This window comes from Lissotriton vulgaris, chromosome 9, assembly GCF_964263255.1.
Source record: "Lissotriton vulgaris chromosome 9, aLisVul1.2, whole genome shotgun sequence".
In the NCBI taxonomy this organism is placed as follows: domain Eukaryota; kingdom Metazoa; phylum Chordata; class Amphibia; order Caudata; family Salamandridae; genus Lissotriton; species Lissotriton vulgaris.
Genome location: NC_141697.1, coordinates 413,554,410 through 413,572,495, shown reverse-complemented (window position 1 = coordinate 413,572,495; position 18,086 = coordinate 413,554,410). Strand labels below are relative to the sequence as shown.

At 44.4% G+C, this 18,086-nt stretch overlaps 1 protein-coding gene across 1 annotated transcript in view; it reads left to right on the top strand.

The window, feature by feature from the left end:
- Positions 1-18,086, top strand: part of LOC147690197 (uncharacterized) — a 519,116-nt gene that overhangs the window by 392,801 nt on the left and 108,229 nt on the right. The window contains exon 4 of the mRNA XM_086936651.1: positions 12,222-12,281. Coding sequence (XP_086792777.1) covers positions 12,222-12,281 — 60 coding nt within the window. The remainder of the gene's footprint in view (positions 1-12,221; positions 12,282-18,086) is intronic.

Below are 18,086 nucleotides of genomic sequence, written 5' to 3'. Positions count from 1 at the left end.
TCGATTTTTCGAACTTATGAGGGCATGCAGATGACCTCTCAAATTGGCCTTATAGGCATCCCATACCTGGTCTATGGAAGTTGATCCCAAATTAATAGAAAAAAATTCTGAGGCGAATCTGCTAATTGATTGTATGATCTCCCCGTCGGCAAGCATCGCTCTATTCAAGGTCCATCTAGGTTGTATACACTTCCCACTGATGGCATAAACAGTTATTAGGGGGGCGTGACCAGATAGATGTATTGGCTGGATCGAGATGTTTATGATGTTATTTAAATGTTCTTTATTGGCCAACATATAATCGATCCGAGAGGAGTGTCTATATTTTTTACTATAATAGGTAAATCCCTGGACATCTCCTTTCTTGGATCTCCATATATCCACTAAGTTTAAATTTAAAATTAGGTTTTTCATTACTCTTCGTGATTTAGGGGTTGCGCTTGTGTACTTTAAATTAGAACTATCTTTCTCGGGATCAAATCTTATATTAAAGTCACCATCTATTATCAACGGAGGGTTTGTCAACATTAAGTACCCCTGTAATTTGACCAAAAATGAAGGATCTGTATTTGGGCCATAATACGATGAACATATCATCTCGACCCCCCCAAAATCCAAAAGAGCAATTACCCACCGACCAGATTGGTCGGTTTGGACCGATTTAATACTACAGGCCACTCCTTTCTTGATCACAATTGCTACCCCTCCGCTACTCAATGTATGTTGCGAAACGCAGAAAGACTGCACCCATGGGAACATAGAGAAAACCTTGCTAAACTCATTTGGACTTTGGTGTGTCTCCTGAAGCAAATTAATCTGTACTGGGGCGAGTTCTAAATATTTCAGGATCAATCTTCTCCTGCGTGGACACCTCAGGCCATTTAGGTTCCATGACAAATATAGAATTTTAAGGCCATCTGTCCCTTTACGCATCACAGACTTGGGTCCCATCACAGCCACTACGCTCCCTTGCTGCCTTTTTACTGAAATTGCGAAAGTTAGGAATAGATGAGGTATTTTTGATTTTTGCTTTTATTTTTGACTTTGTTTTTGTTTTTTTCCCCCTACTCTGCTCCCCACCCAGTGCTCCCCACCCTCGACCCTGATCCTCCCCCTCGTGCCCCACCTCATTCCCTTTTCCTTGAGGAACCCTCACTTCCAATAGGCAAGCCTACTCGGGTGTTGCTCCCTCAAACAATCTTCCTTGGTTGAAATTCTAAATATTAATATGCCCGGAATATCTTTCCACAGGAAAAGCCTCTTAACACTCTTCTCATTTTCCTCCCGGTTTTTCTTGGTTTATTTTATCAATGAGTGTGTCGACTTCTTCGGTGGATCTAAGAATATACATGTGGTTATTCCACATTACCCGGATAGTTGCTGGGAATCTTAATTGTGCCTTTCCTCCAAGAGTGTTGAGCTCTTCCAGTCTCTTCCCCAACTCCCACTGCCTTGTAGCTGTTGTATTTGAGATGTCTGAGCTTATAAGAAAAGAGAAGGCGGGATGTTCAGGAATTGATGATGAGATACTCCCTTCTTTTAGTGCAGCGGAAAGGATAAGCTCCTTGACAGAATATGACAGGAAGTTCACTAGCATTTTACGCGGTTTTTGTTTCCCGAGCTTCCTTCTAAAGGGGTCTCTGTGTGCCCTTTGAATTTCATAGTTGAGATCAATACTTGAATGGTTCTTTAGAACAGTGTTTTTTAACAAAGTGATCAGGAATGCCTTTATATCCCCCCCTTCAACAGACTCTGGAACATTTAGGAATTTCAGATTATTTCGACGCAAATGGTTCTCTAAACGCTCTAGGTCATTCTTAAGCTCCTTGTTCTCAGAGGCAAGAGATTCCAACCTGGATGTATTAGAAACTAATGCTTCCTTTAGCTTGGGGATCTCTTCCTCTAATGTTTCCGTTCGTGCTGTGATCTCCTCCAGTTTTTTAGCGAAGACCTCACAGGAAGACCGGATTGCAACCTGGTTAGCCTCTGACACTGTAAACCTAGAAGCCATTTCCGCCTGATTTGCCTCGGAGACAGTAAATCTTGAAGTCATCTCTTCTTTCATTGCCAACAACAGGTCAGCCAATGAATGCGGGACTGCTTTTGAAGTGAAAGCGGAGTTTAAGGAACTTGCATGTTGCTGAGCAAGTTCTTATTCATCTTGTTCTTCATCCCTTTCTCCTAATTGCGCGGCTACTTGAGCCACCTCGTCCGGTTCCTCTAATACAACATATCTGTTAGAGAGATCTATCTCGGGGTGTATTTCCCGTTCCTGAGACCCTCCCGTGACTGATTTTACAGACTGTGCAGATTGTTCCAAAATTACAACTTTGGGCTGAGGTGTTTTGACTGTTTTGACCTTTACTGACTTCCGTGTCTTCTCTTTTGGCGTAGAGGAGGGGGATGAGGGTGTTATGCTCGGTTTCCCTGTTGACTGGCTGTCTGACGCCCCCTTGGTGGGGCTAGGCATGATACCAGATTGCACTTGCCGCGTTTTTTTTAGGTTGATGAGGTTGTTTATGAAATAACTTGATAGTAAGATTTCAGAGAAGGTGTAACTGAATTGTATTGTATTTTTTTTTCTCTTCCTTTCCTGTGGCCTAGATTTGCCTTGTAGCTGCTTAGATGGTGTATTCTCTCCTAATCCTGAGATTTCGTGCACCCCCCGTGCCTCCTGCTCCTGCTCCTCTTTAAGCTGTTTTACTGGGATTAATAGGGGCTACTGGCACAGGAGGAGAAGCGCGCTGAGGAAAATGCGTGATATCTCTGTTGGCGGCTAAATGGGCAGCTCTTGCACGCAGGGAATACCTGTTTATTTTCGGGGGGGAAATCCCTTAGCATCAACAACCCTCTCCATGCAATCTTGAAGCAAGTATATTTCCTTTGTCTGGTAACACCCTACACACTCCCCCTGTTTGGCAAAGCTCAAAAGAACAGTTTCAGCAGGGTTCTTACAAAAGATTAGCTTGGTTAATGAGGAAAAATCATCAGATCTATAGTAAAAATATTAATCTCCAACAGAGACCTCGGGGACCTCAATCTTGGCCACAGGCGTTGACCGCCCCCCCCCCCCACCACCCCCTCCCTGCCGCGGGTCCCAGTACGCAGTTGCTGGTTGTATGGACGGTCCTCTCCCCCGAGGGCAGGCAAACAGGGAGCACACTCGGCTGCTTCCACACGCCGCTACTGCTGCTGCCTCCCACCTTCAGCACGTCCTGCCTTGGGTTGCCGCTACGCCCCCTCTGTATAGCTCCGGAGAAACCTCACTCATCGCCGCAGGAAAAGTCCGCCAAACGCCCGGTCGAACCTCCATCATCACCGGGAGAAAACGTAGAAAGACCCAACACTCCCGGGAGTACTCATCCGCGCCTCAGGTAAACTGTGTTAACCCCTCCCACGCTGGTGACGGAACCACTCCGTCACACCCCTCGGGTGGGCTGCGCTGGTGACGGAGCGGTTCCGTCACAGCCCGCTCGCCGCACCTGTGTGGCGCGTTCTATTGAGCGGGCGGGGCCGTGATGGAACCGCTCCGTCACAAGCACAGCTCACCCGAGGGGCGTGACAGAGCGTTTCCGTCACCAGCGTCAGAGCGCCGCGCGACCCCCCGCCCCTTAACGCTGCGGCGGATTGTTTAACAACCGGGCATACAAATTTGGAAGTGTCTGAGAGAGCAGCCCCGCGACCGCTCAAGCGACGACCGCCATTTTCCTCCCCCGCAAAATGTTTTTTTTTAATCTCTTTCTAAGAGTATGTACCTTTCATTAATTTTTAATGTAGTCAAGCATATTCAAGAAAATCCACTACTTTGGAGCCCCTAATCTGATTCTTAACCAAAAGAAGAAAGTACCCACACTTCACGTTATTTAGTCAAATGCCAATTAGAAAAAGAAATGAACCAACTTTATCATGTTCATCTCGGCAATTACTTGTGCCTTTTATTCGTTTTTTTAGAACAGTGCTGTTTTTTAGAAAGAGAAGGAGTTCTCCACAGACATAACCACACGTTTTAGTGATTTGACTTGTGCAACAACATATGTGCAAAAAATGAAAACATACAGTCAATACATTTCATTTCATGGTATGACGTGTAATAAAGCAAACAGGTGGAAAAAGAAAATGGTAAAGTGAAAAAAGATGTCAAACTTATTATCAAATAGACATCAACACATAAATGCAAATATTTCAAGATACTGAAATGCCATCAAATATTGTCGTTATTCAGTATATGTATCAACAATATTTTCAATCGATAAGGTTCAGTCCCCTTTGTCAACAATATTTACAACATAGTAGGATTCAATCCTTTATGCCAAACTTGTGGGATTTAGTTCTTTATGCCGACGCGTTTCGAGTGTGGGTTCCCTGTGCCCACACTCTCATCAGGGCTGAATGAATCTTTTTCCAATCCTTATCCTAGTGATAAAAAACAACATATGTGTGCTTGTTAGGACCCCTTCCTTGGGTTTCCCAATTTCTTTTTTAAAAAAAGCTATAAGGTTGAAAACAAGGCGCCTTACCTCTGAGGTGTAAAGGTGAAGGTCACACTCGAAGCTTTAGAGTGAAGCTGTGTGCATGCTTCTAAAAATATAAATGTCATTGTGTTTATGTTAGATCAGGCTATCTAACATGACTCACTGCTTGCAGTCAATAATTATGTGAAGCCAAGACAGAGCGTTTTTACCTTTCCCGATGTGTCTCGAAGGTTTAGTAGTATTTACTATTTTCCTTCCTAGTTTTTTGAGCGGGACCGCTCGTTCCACGTATTTCTATGAAAAAAGAGTAACCGGCATGCCATTATAGTCTCTGCCTACATTTCAGAGTTGTTTCAATTGCTTTAGTTAGTGAGCCACTGAACCACTCACCGCGATTATTCACACGCGTTAGTTGGTATCTCTCACCAATCTTGTGGGGTAGTGCTCCCCTAGGGAAGAGCTCCTACAAATAAAACCGAAAAAGGAACTGAATAAATTGGTTTGTGTCACCACATATGGGGCCCACACCAATAAATTCAGACAAATAATACTGCGAAATTGGCACTTACTTGAGGGACTGGAGAACCCTCTGGAGAAACCAATTTTCGCGATGAGAAAAAATCCAAGTATCGGCCAACAAATCATCAGGGCGGACAGTTATGTCGCAAAAACCAAGAGTGATCTCATATCACAATGGAAATTAAAACCCATAACTGGACACCACAAATGCGGGATGTGTGCCTCCTGTAGTAGTACTATGGAAGGAAATGAATTTAGTCACAACGGCATCAAATGGAGACATGAGATGCACACAAATTGTAAAAGCAAGAACGTAATTTATGCAGTAATGTGTGCCTGCAACAAAATATATATCGGTAAAACCTGCCAACAAGTGAATGCCAGAATCTCACAACACCGATCACGACTAAAGAAAAGGGTCCAGAATCCCCCAATGGTTGACCACTTCGTGGCTTTTGATCACAAGGAGTCCGATTTTACTTGGACGGTGCTATCAAGCATTGACCCGAAACATAGGTCACCTAATGTAGAACAAGCGCTGCTACGTAAGGAAGCATACCTTATCATGAAGTTCGATAGTATCAACAAAGGATTGAACTCAATGAGTGAGTTGAACAGACTATGAAAATTCTAATACACTGTTTCATTCACTACAACTCCCAGAATGCATTCTTCTGGTTTTCTCACAACACCCTCCTCTGATTGGTCAAAAAGTTTTAAGATTCAGACAGGCAGTTGCCGGTCCAAACAACACTGGTGACTCAGATTGAGGATTGTAGCGAGAGGCGATGCAAGCGGAAAGAATAGGTAAGCGTGTACTTCGAGTCCGCTAAACTAGCTCGAGATTTCACCTTTAAGTACAGCGTCCCTGAACCGGTCCTTTTAATGTTTCAGATTCGTGAAAATTGTATGAGCACTACCCCACAAGATTGGTGAGAGATACCAACTAACGCGTGTGAATAATCGCGGTGAGTGGTTCAGTGGATACTAACTAAAGCAATTGAAACAACTCTGAAATGTAGGCAGAGACTATAATGGCATGCCGGTTACTCTTTTTTCATAGAAATACGTGGAACGAGCGGTCCCGCTCAAAAAACTAGGAAGGAAAATAGTAAATACTACTAAACCTTCGAGACACATCGGGAAAGGTAAAAACGCTCTGTCTTGGCTTCACATAATTATTGACTGCAAGCAGTGAGTCATGTTAGATAGCCTGATCTAACATAAACACAATGACTTTTATATTTTTAGAAGCATGCACACAGCTTCACTCTAAAGCTTCGAGTGTGACCTTCACCTCTACACCTCAGAGGTAAGGCGCCTTGTTTTCAACCTTATAGCTTTTTTTAAAAAAGAAATTGGGAAACCCAAGGAAGGGGTCCTAACAAGCACACATATGTTGTTTTTTATCACTAGGATAAGGATTGGAAAAAGATTCATTCAGCCCTGATGAGTGTGGGCACCGGAAACCCACACTCGAAACGCGTCGGCATAAAGAACTAAATCCCATAAGTTTGGCATAAAGGATTGAATCCTACTATGTTGTAAATATTGTTGACAAAGGGGACTGAACCTTATCGATTGAAAATATTGTTGATACATATACTGAATAACGACAATATTTGATGGCATTTCAGTATCTTGAAATATTTGCATTTATGTGTTGATGTCTATTTGATAATAAGTTTGACATCTTTTTTCACTTTACCATTTTCTTTTTCCACCTGTATGCTTTATTACACGTCATACCATGAAATGAAATGTATTGACTGTATGTTTTCATTTTTTGCACATATGTTGTTGCACAAGTCAAATCATTAAAACGTGTGGTTATGCCTGTGGAGAACTCCTTCTCTTTCTAAAAAACAGCACTGTTCTAAAAAAACTAATAAAAGGCACAAGTAATTGCAGAGATGAACATGATAAAGTTGGTTCATTTCTTTTTCTAATTGGCATTTGACTAAATAACGTGAAGTGTGGGTACTTTCTTCTTTTGTTTAAGATTTACTGGGCCCAACCCCACTTCTGTCCACAGGGCCACACCCCCCAGTCCCTAATCTGATTCTGGCTTGAAATAATACCATGAGACACTTTTCTTTTTTTGGTTTTTCAGCTACCCTCATCCTGATAAGAGCTTGCTGCAGCTGTCACTTGTTCATTTTTTCTTTGCTAAGAAGGAATACTGCTAATCAAAATATATAGTTGCCAGTTGCCACGGACATATCTTGAAACTGCAACATACCTAATTGTTTTTTTTTAAATATATTCCATATATTTACTCTGACAGTTGTGTCTAGTTTGCCTACATTTTTGTTTGGCTTGTGTCAACTCTGACTCTGTCCTCTTGAGGCGAATACCCGGGAAGAGAGACTCTGTCCTCTTGAGGCGAATAACCTGGAGGTTCAGAGCACGTTTGTTTTTTAAAGTGTGTGTCTGGCTGAATGTCGATTTAGGACTGGAAGCCTTCTTAAAACTGTAAATTGAATTTACCTGTGCACGAGTTGACTCCCGGTGCCCACAGACCTCTGCTGGTCCCCCGCAGCCGATTCACGGGCTGACACGGGCCGGTATTGAAGGAACACACGCCATCTTGGGGGTGGTGGAAGGGGAGCGTTCCAGCTGCCTGGCCCCTCCCTCCCTCTGGCGAGCATATAAAAACCACCACTAAACCTGCGTAGCGCTGATTGCTGAGACTCTGTCCTCTTGAGGCGAATAGCCAGGAGGTTCAGAGCACGTTTGTTTTTTAAAGTGTGTGTCTGGTTGAATGTCGATTTAGGACTGGAAGCCTTTTTAAAACTGTAAATTGAATTTACCTGTGCACGAGTTGACTCCCGGTGCCCACAGACCTCTGCTGGTCCCCCGCAGCTGATTCACGGGCTGACACGGGCCGGTATTGAAGGAACACACGCCATCTTGGGGGTGGTGGAGGGGGAGCGTTCCAGCTGCCTGGCCCCTCCCTCCCTCTTCCACTTCCGCTACAAATGCCTGACCTCCGCCGGAGGCGCAGCGGACAGGCGCAACGGGCACGCCAAAGGCAAGCCCGTCTGTGCCCGTCCGTGACCGACCGGGGCCAGGGGCAGGGACCCCTGGGGGTCTCACGTTCCGGAAACACTATAGTTCCCTGGAACTTAAAAACCTTTGTCCTCCCACTGACAATATCTGCCGGCACAGCATAAATATTTACCATGGAGACAAAAAGTGCGCACATTGCCCTTTCACTGTTAACAGACAACTAGGATCGAGGCACAAGGGTAGAATATTAAACCTTGCCCTGCTAAATTGCCGGTCTTTGGGGAAACACAAGCTGGAAATATATGAGCATCTGACGGATCATCAGGTGGACGCACTATTCCTCACGGAGACATGGCTACACTCCGCGTCTGCACCTGATGTACTGGCCGCGCTCCCACCAGGATATGATATTAAGAGAGTTGACAGGAAGAAGGGGAAAGGGGGGGGATTGCGATTATACATAAACAAGAGCTGACTTGCACTTTAGAAGAGAGGGCCATTGCAAAAAGTGAGACTGGTTTCTTTTCCCTAGCTGTGCCCCTTGGATACTGTCTCAAGGGATTTTTAACATATCGCCCACCGGGACCTGGAGCCAGCTTTCCCACGCATCTGATGGACACTCTCACACTCATGAGAGACTCCTCCTCTTAGGGGACTTAAACTATCATTTTGACGACCCCCTAAACAACGAAGCGCAAGAATTCAGACAGGAACTAGAAGGCATGCAGATGCTGCTAAAATCAGATATGCCCACTCACTGCCAGGGCCATCTTTTGGACCCTATCTACGCCAACTGGGATACTCTGACCGTAGCACCCCCAACGCCTGTTATTTGGTCTGACCATTTTCTAGTCCCATTTCGGGTAGCGGTCCCGGAAAGTGGACTTCAGAATTGGACAACCACTACTAATAAACGCAGGAAATGGGCCAAGTTTTGCCCAGAGGAATTTAATAAAATAATAGAATCCGAAGGCCCGCTCGAGAGCGAGGAAATTGAATCTGCCTGCGAAATATTAGACCTACGAATCCAAAAGGCGCTAGATCACACAGCACCATGGACTCGGAATGTGCCAGTAAGGAAATCTAAATCTGCCCCCTGCGAGAACTAAAAGCCTCATGCAAAATTCTAGAGAGGAAATGGCGTAGGTCATATTCTGAGACGGACAGAGCCGAATATAAGAAAGGCTTAAAAGAATATCATGCCATGATCCGGAAAACGAAGAGAACCTACTACTGCACCAGAATTAAGAACGCGAACAATTCCATGAAGGAAATGTTCCTAGTATACAGAGAACTATCTGATCTTGCCCCACTGACAGCCCCGATAGATGGATCAGTCAGAGCCTGCAATCAAATAGCAGAGTTTTTCACCAGCAAAGTGGACAAAATCTATACGGCGTTTCCAGAGGCAGCTAGAGTAGGGGATGGAAAAAGGGAACCCCCCCCCCGACTATACAGAACAGCAACTGCCTCTCTGCATTTCTAGTGCCCTCACGGGAATCAATATGCCATATAGCAGGCAGCATTAAATCAGGATCACCTAATTACCCAGCCCCACCAAAAAAACGTTATAGTAGTTTAACCACTCTGGAGCCACACATCAGTCACTTACTCACTCTCTCGTTTGCATCAGGACAAGTACCTGCTGCCAGGAAGAGAGCAATAGTCCTCCCTTTGAGGAAAAAACCCAACATCAGCCTTGCAAAACTGGACAACTTGCGACCTATTTCCCTTCTCCCCTACTTTGCAAAAATCGCAGAGAAAGCAGTGAATCAACAACTGTCTGCATTCGCAGAGACCAACGGACTGCTCCACCCCTCTCAGTCGGGATTCCGTGCTTTACACTCTACGGAGTCGGCCCTACTGCCCTCAACGGAAACTCTACGGAGCTACGCGGATGAAGGCCAGACAGCGGCACTGATCATGCTGGATCTCAGTGCCGCTTTCGACACTGTGGCGCATCACACACTGCTGCAGTGTCTTAAAAAGGGAGGAGTAAGAGGCAAAGCATGGGAGTGGCTGGAATCATTCCTTACAGGCCGCAGTTTCCAGGTTGCACAAGGACAGTTCAGGTCCAATGAAATAAAACTCAAGCAGGGAGTTCCACAAGGCTCCAGTCTCAGCCCCACTTTATTTAATTTGTATGTGGCCCCTATTGGAGCGATCACAGACAAATTTGGGGTTGAGACCGTGTCATATGCAGACGACACACAATTGATCGTGACGCTTACGCAACCAGAAGAGCAATGCGCTGCTAATTTTAAGAGCTGCATGCAGGAACTGGCCAAATGGATGGCGGACAACTGCCTCCGTCTCAACGGAAACAAAACAGAGGTACTGATCATAGGCAAAACTCCATCAGTGTGGACCTCAGCGTGGTGGCCAGACGAGCTGGCTGAACTACCCACACCCAGCAATCTAGTGAAAAACCTAGGAGTTTGGCTGGATAAAAATCTATCCTTCGACCACCAGACCAAACAAGTGGCAGGCACTTGTTTTGGTGTACTATGGGTCCTTAGAAAAACACTGGACCTTATGCCTACGCCGGTGCTCCAAACCCTAGTCCATGCACTGATAACATCCAGGCTGGACTACGGAAACGTACTATATCTAGGAGCCAACTAAAAATGCGTCACTAGACTGCAGCGGATACGAAATGCGATGGCCCGCCTGATCCTTCAACTACCAAGAATGGCATCATCACATAAGGCTTTAAAAACACTTCACTGGCTCCCTATTAGGGAACGGGTGAGGTTTAAGGCCCTCTGTTTAGGACATCGTATCCTACATGGGAAAGGCCCTAGGTACCTGCTCAACTATCTTAAGCGGTATGAGCCAACACGCCAATTAAGATCATGTGGCACGGGGTTGGTGCAGGTCCCAAAGGTAAAAAGAGCAAGAATGGGTGGAAAATCCTTTAGAGCCTCGACTGCCAAGCTGTGGAACTAGCTGCCAGAAAAGCTGCGACTGGAAAAATCCGAGCTTATATTCCGCAAAGAACTGAAAACAATCCTGTTCCCCAATCCTCAATGCCTCAAATAGGGCCTCTCACCACAACCAGAATTCCACTCTAATGGAAACAAACAGCAGCTACCAGCGGAGGGACACACCAGCGGGTGTAACCAAGCGCTTTATAAAATTTATAATAATATAATAATAATTGTCCACTGTAAAGTGTGGCTGTTCATTGGTCAAAAAGCTTAGTCGTCCCTCCTTAGTACCCCTTGTCTCATTTTGTAACCTCCCATGGTGAGGTGACACCTCCTGTTACGTGTGTTGTTGCTCGGTAGGCTTTAATTACAGCCTCTGAGTTCTATTTTCTCCAATAGCATTGTCCTGCCTACTGGACACGCTCTCTCCTAACGCTTTTTAAAAACATTTATACCACGCATTTGCAATGCAATAGGTCTCGCATTTGCGAGGAAATTAAGCTATTAGCATTGTAAATTACAATGCCTTTTATTTATCTGTTTTAAAAAAAACACATAAATAAATGGCGTGGTCCTTTACAATACCAATAACTCAAACTCTCTTAAATGCGAGACCTTTTGCATTTCAAATGCTTGTTCAAGTACCGCATACAACCTGGAGCTTTTGAAAGGCCAGTGAGGGTGAGACCCGGTTTCACATATAGGACGTCCTACCATGTGACTGACCCTTCCTCAGCCACACTGCATTGTATGTTGAAAACTAACTGTGCACTAATCTTAACAAATGAAAACCACCATGTTTAGAAATAACAAATGTACAAAGTGCCTAAAATATAGTTTGCTTCTACTCTTAACAAAACATAAAGTGGAGAGCTCATTTGCTGCATTTATGTACACGATCTGTGGACCGGTGCACTTTGCTGAATTTTAAGCCCTGAATATGATTTGGTAAGAATTATTTGTTTCTTCTACCGGGTTCCCCTTAGTACAACACTGTCAAGACTGATAATGAATACAGCTAAGATGTTCTTGGTTTGCTACAGTGCTCCAAAGAGCATTGCAAGCTTCAATTTGCAATACACTTTCACGAGTGTAAGTATATCTAGAAAAATAATACCTTGAATGAGAAAAACAAGTAGCCTTACTTGAATTCTGCAGAATGATTTTTTTTAATTGCAAGTATGTTACTCAATGTGCTCTGTGACTTGAAAAGGATGGCCTTGTTTCTTACAGGCCGATTTCCGTGTAGATATGTTGTCCTATTCAAGTTCATTATTTTTTTTTCTAGAGTTCCACTTGTCTGCCAACCGCAACCTTTTCGAGAAATGTGAATGACCTGAAAGCTCAGGTAGGCTTGCCTTCTCATGGCATGTCTTTGTCAAGGTTTTCAATTTACATTGTCAATGTCTGAGTTCTGCTGCAGTATCTTAGCAAGTTTTATTTCAGGGGCAGTGGAAAGGCTTCTGCATATTCATTTACTCTCTGTTGAATGCATTTTATATTTGCTTATGTTATGCAGTTTATTGAACATGTTCTGTTAGAAAAAAAAATTTATGTTGTAAATCGTTTGCATCTTCAACAGGGGTAGAAGTGCTGCAAACTTTATTTTTTAGCATGAATGATAAGGTGAAACCATATGACTGTAATAGTGTAATAACATATTTTTAGGGCTATCCTGTCGATTTAATTTAATGGGCATTTCTAGTCAATTATAACAGGCATACGTAATTTATATTGCATCCATTACAGTTCCTATGTGTTGTGCTAAAATTCGTGTCGTGTCTTATTTTGAAACCTTAACTTTATAATTTACTAGTGAGAAATCGTGCTGCTTTCAAAGATTCCTGAAACCCCTGGCCCCTCATCTGACAATATTGATCGTTCATTAAAGTTTTTGGAAAGAAATACTTTTTAAGGCTAATTGTAGAATGTCAAAATAATTAAACCGTGATATTTACAGGTCATTTCCAGGCAATTTACAACACACTAGTGCACTTGACCAACTTTTGTTTGTTGCCTTTGGTACTCTCCCAAAGTATTTCATTTTGTGTTTATCTGTGCTTACCATAATTGGGCTGTGAATTACGAACCTTATTTTTAATTTGGATTTCCCAATAGTTAACATTTTTAAGGGTTGGGTACATGAGCTTGATGACGAGGGTGATGCTTTGATTCCCATAACTCAGGGTACACCTTTTAGGAGGACTCAATTCCTTAGAGTGGATTTTCTAATGGATACATCTTCCCACTGATTCCTCACTTTATGAATGCTTCTTCCAGGCTTTAGAGTGATCTGAAAAACTTTTTCTCCAAACAGTGACTTTTCAGAGTCACCCAGTGGCACCTTTCCACCCCAGTCACAATTCCTACTTTAGACATGATGCCACCAGAGTCCTATAGATGCTTTGATGCCAGTTCTATTTTTTTGTACCTCCTCAACGTAGTACTCTCTTGTGTCTCACTCACAAATTCCTCAGGCTTAGAATGTGACTAAGTCAGATATCTCCCCCAAAGGGCCTAAGATTTTAACCCTTGCAGACCGTGCCAGAGGAATATGTCAAAGCGGGTCCAAAATGGGTGACTGTATGTGGTGTGTGGAGGGGCTTGACTCTAATGCCCATGACTCTTGCACCTCCGTGCAATTGAAGGCGATCAGGGAGCAGGAGGACAAGTTATTTTTTACTAATACCCATAGGGTGACTCCCTTTTCAAAAGGCAAGTCATCTTTGGGGAACATTCTCCTAAGAGATCGTCAGAAACACAGAAATGCAGATGGAAGAAGAAATAATCTTTTCCCAAAGAAGCAGTCTAGTTCCTGAGACTGTTCAGCATTTTGATAGTGCTCTCTGATTACAGGCTCTTTCTCCAATGTTAGGTGACCTAGCACCCAAAAGTATAAAACCAGAGTTACCAGGTTCTTCAGCAGACCCGGCAAAGATCGGGTCTTTCTAGATAGTGATGCTGGATCTTTTCAGGACTGCTCTGCAACTCTCTAGGCCACTCCTCAAGGATGGGCATTCCGTTCCTGTGGGCTTGGCTACTCTAATAGTACCAATACCAACCCTGCCCAGAACATCCCATCCATGGCCTTTGTCCCCAGCACCTAAGGCAAAGTTGAAAATAGCTTAGATACTAATCCCTGTTCATGTGGGTCCTTCTACAGTGCCACTTTCGAAGGCGGTAACAGCTCTGTCAAAGGAGTTGTCTCCAGCTCTTGCAAAGAGCTAATATGGTAGTTTATTTTCTGAGTGACAAAGGAGAAAGTAAGTGCTAATTTTAAAAATAACTCTATTATGATCACCTTCCCAGGGCCCAAAGGTTTGCCCGCTCAAAGACTTTCGGTTCAAATTCAGATACATTTGCTTTGGAGGACAAGGACAATGGCCGGATAGAGGATGATGGCGCAGAAGCGAATAATTTCCTGCCACCTTCCACTATTGATAGTGGTCTCTACCTGAACTAACCAAATTGCCAGTTGCTTTGGTACTTCACAGGAATGTGACAATTTCTACCCCTGCTTCGGAGTAGGTTTCATCTATAACTATAGTTGTTCGGAAGACGAAAGAAGCCATGAAATTGATTTTAAGATCTGCTGAAGTAGCATCTAATATTCTGAAGGAAATCATGCAACATTGTCAGTGGCAGAACCCTTGCTTCCATTTAATGAGGTCCTCTTGGACCCTTTCATGGCTACATGAGTCATGGCTGCAAGGCAGTGTCTACAGAAAGGTTGAGAGGTGATATCGTCCTGCTACAGGTGACCTGTACTCCTTGTGATGTCACCTGAGTGTCAGGTTGTTGAAACATCATCATCAAATCAGAATGCCAGTGCCTTTTCTGTGGCTCTCCTTGACAGGGAATTCATGAAACATGACACCTTAGGTAATAAAACCTTTCTCCCCAACAGTTTGGCCCTTTTCAATGCTTATGTCCCTTGTCTCTTAGGATGATATCTATAGGAAGCTTGACTACTTTGCAGATGTCTTCCTCGTTTTCCCATATTTGAACTGCTAGATGCTGTTTTCTTTTTTACTCTGACAGTGCACTGAAGCCTGCTAACCAGGCTCAAGTGCCAGTGTTCTTTCCCTTAACACTGAAATGTCTAATTGTAACCCAATTGGCAAGGAATTTAGCACCCTTATAATTCCCTAGTAAATTGTAGCTATGGTACCCAGAGCATGGGCACTAAAGAGGGTCCCTATGGGCTGCAGCATGTATTATACCTCCCAAAGGGACCCCCACAAAAATTACATTCAAACTGACAATGCAGGATGCGTGACAGGGTTTAAGCTGTTGTGAAAACACAACATTGCACACTACCTGTGTGCAATGCCAAAGTACACTTTAGGTACTATAGGTAAGTCACCCCTACAGCAGGCCTTAAGATCCCTAAGGCAGGGTGCATTATAACACGTGAGGACATATCTGCAGGAGTTGATAGGCCCCTGTGTTCCCTGTGTTGTCTCGTTTGATTACTAGTTGGTTCAAAAGAACAGGTGAGCCATCTTAAGGATATGTACTGGGCACTGGTCATTACGAGTTCTCCAGCTACATGATGGCTTCACTGAAAATACTGGTGAAGGTATCAAGTACCTTGTCTTAATAAATCTGTACTGATGTCAGTACTAAATTTACATGCACCCAGAGGGCACTTTAGAAGTGCCCCCTGTAACCTTACTAGTCTTCTAGTGTCCTGGCTGACTAGATCCTTCCAGCCTGCCACTACAGATGCATTTCTGCCTCCCTGCAGTTGAGAGCCCACAATCTCCGAGGCCAGAAATAATGGCTGCTCTGGAGGAAGGTGTTCACACTTCCTCCAGCAGCCTGGATAGTGATTTAGCATAGCAAGGTCAGGAGCTTCAAAGCCCCACCTGTCTTTGATATGCAACCCCAGCTTCCCCCAGACTTGGGAGATGCCACTCCCTGCCCTGAGACCCATTTGCCAACAGGCCAGGTGAGAAAATAGCTGTGCAACAAGGCTTGGTGCACTACCAGGCCAGTCACACCCTAAGGTGGGCTGCCTGATGTGTTCCATGAAAGAAGTATTCCACAATCTTGATTTTGGTGGAATTAGGAACTTTGGGACAGGGTTATACCCACTCCCCACTGGAAGTGGTCAAATAGGGGGGCGTAGTGACCCCAAGGGTAAGTAGCCCATTTACTACTACTCTCCTCACTCCTTAACAATCCTAAGTTCAGTATTTAGGTAGCCCCCTGATACCAGGAACTTTGATTTATCGGATTGAAGAAAGAAGAGGACAAAGCAGAGCCTAAGATGGGAGAACTGCGGACTGCTGGTGTTCTTGGTGCCAAACCCTGCCTGCTCCTGTCCCGACAGTCACAACAACCCAACTTGTCCTGCAGCAAGCAGAGCATCCTTCAAAACCCTTGGAGGAGCTCCAGCACTTCACCAAGCTGTCAGGAATTCCCTTGAAGTGGAGGAGCCACTTGCCTACAGGCACCAAAAGCAACGTCTGGTTTACCGTTCTGCTGTTCACCGGGTCCACTGACTCAGCTGTCGACTAGAAGAGGGTTACGATGGTCCAGTAGGTCAGGTCTGTCTCCTCACCAAGTAGGAAGATTCCAGAACCAAACAAAGTCGCCCTGCACCAATGCCTGGGGTACTGGACCCCTTGCAGCAACCAAAGCTTGGGGTACTGGACCCCTTGCAGCAACCAAAGCTTGTTTGAGTCCAATCCGGACTCCAACGCCGAAACGACCAAACAGCTGTTGAGAGACCTCAGCATCTCAGAGGCCAGCATCAAGAATGGCCCAGCTGTCCTGTTTTGGTCTCCTCTGCAGGTGTAACCAAGAACTGTGAGTGCCCTTGACGCACGGGCCCAGGCGACCAAAATCCTTTGCACCTAAGCTACCTTGCTCCAGTCCACAGCAACCGATTGTGCTGCCCTGCTCCCAGGACCCTCACAAATTGAGCCCCCTGCTGGAAGCTTCCTCACTTGTCCCCAAATCCCCCTCTACAGCCTGTTTCTATGTGGCCCCTGTCTTTGCCTACAGTGTAGCGCACAAGGCTACCAACACGTCCAGCACCTCTGCACCTGGACACTCCAGGGCAGGTAAACTGGAACTGCCGGTGGTACTTTGGACTATGCCCCCCTAGTAGTTTAACTCCTAAAGGGTACCTCCGGAATACAATTGCAAGTAACTATATGCAGCATATGGCTTTTACTCCATAAGCAAACATTACAGCGTAAAAACGCATTTGTGCTGCAATTTTACTTACCTGTAAAAATTGATATCCTGAAAAGTACTTACCGAATTACGAAGTTCTTTGTGTTAAAATATATATAAAAACACCTGTTATGTTAAAATATATATAAAAATATAAATTGGTCTTGAGTTTCTTCTCAAGTGTGTGTCTCATTTATTGACTCTGTGTGTTTAGCTAATGCTTAACACTACCGTCTGATAAGTCTAAACTGCTAGCCCACACTACCACAACAGAGAGCATTTGGCATTAATAACATAAATCCTGTAAGTCAATAAGGGTTGGCTGGACTTTCTACATAGTGTGTCACTTTTTGGGACACTACATAAAAAGCCAGCTTCCTACAATACCTTAATCTTTATGTGAAGTGGCAATTTTTAGTTATCAACTCTACAGATTATAGGAACAAAACATTTTCTGACCCGGTCCCTACCATCCTGTGCAGGCTCGGCCACTTCAAACCCATCTGACTTTTCCCCCTGCTAAACCACCTTCTGGTGGGAGAAAGGGTCTCTCATTTTGACACCTTTTGGAGGAAATCGCGACTGACTACTGGGTTGCTCAGCACATTGGCCAGGGATATGCCCTTCCATACCTATTCTCCTCTCAAGACCACTCTGTTCCTGCTCATAGACTCACATACCGATCCAATAGGTAGGAGTCTTTGACGTGATGGACAAGGGTGTTGTAGAGGGAGTATATCTGGATTTTACTCCGTTTACTTTGTTTTCCCCGAGAAGCCCTAGCTCAGATCCCTGTCTCCTGAATCTAGTCATCTTGCAAGACAAATTCTAGATGCTGTTTCTGAGCCAGGTCCTTTTGTCTCTGCACATGGGAGATCAGTTAACATCCCTGCACCTCCAGGATGCCTACATTTAACTTCTGATTTTTCTCACCAACTAGCCGTAATTGAGTTTCAAGGTCGGG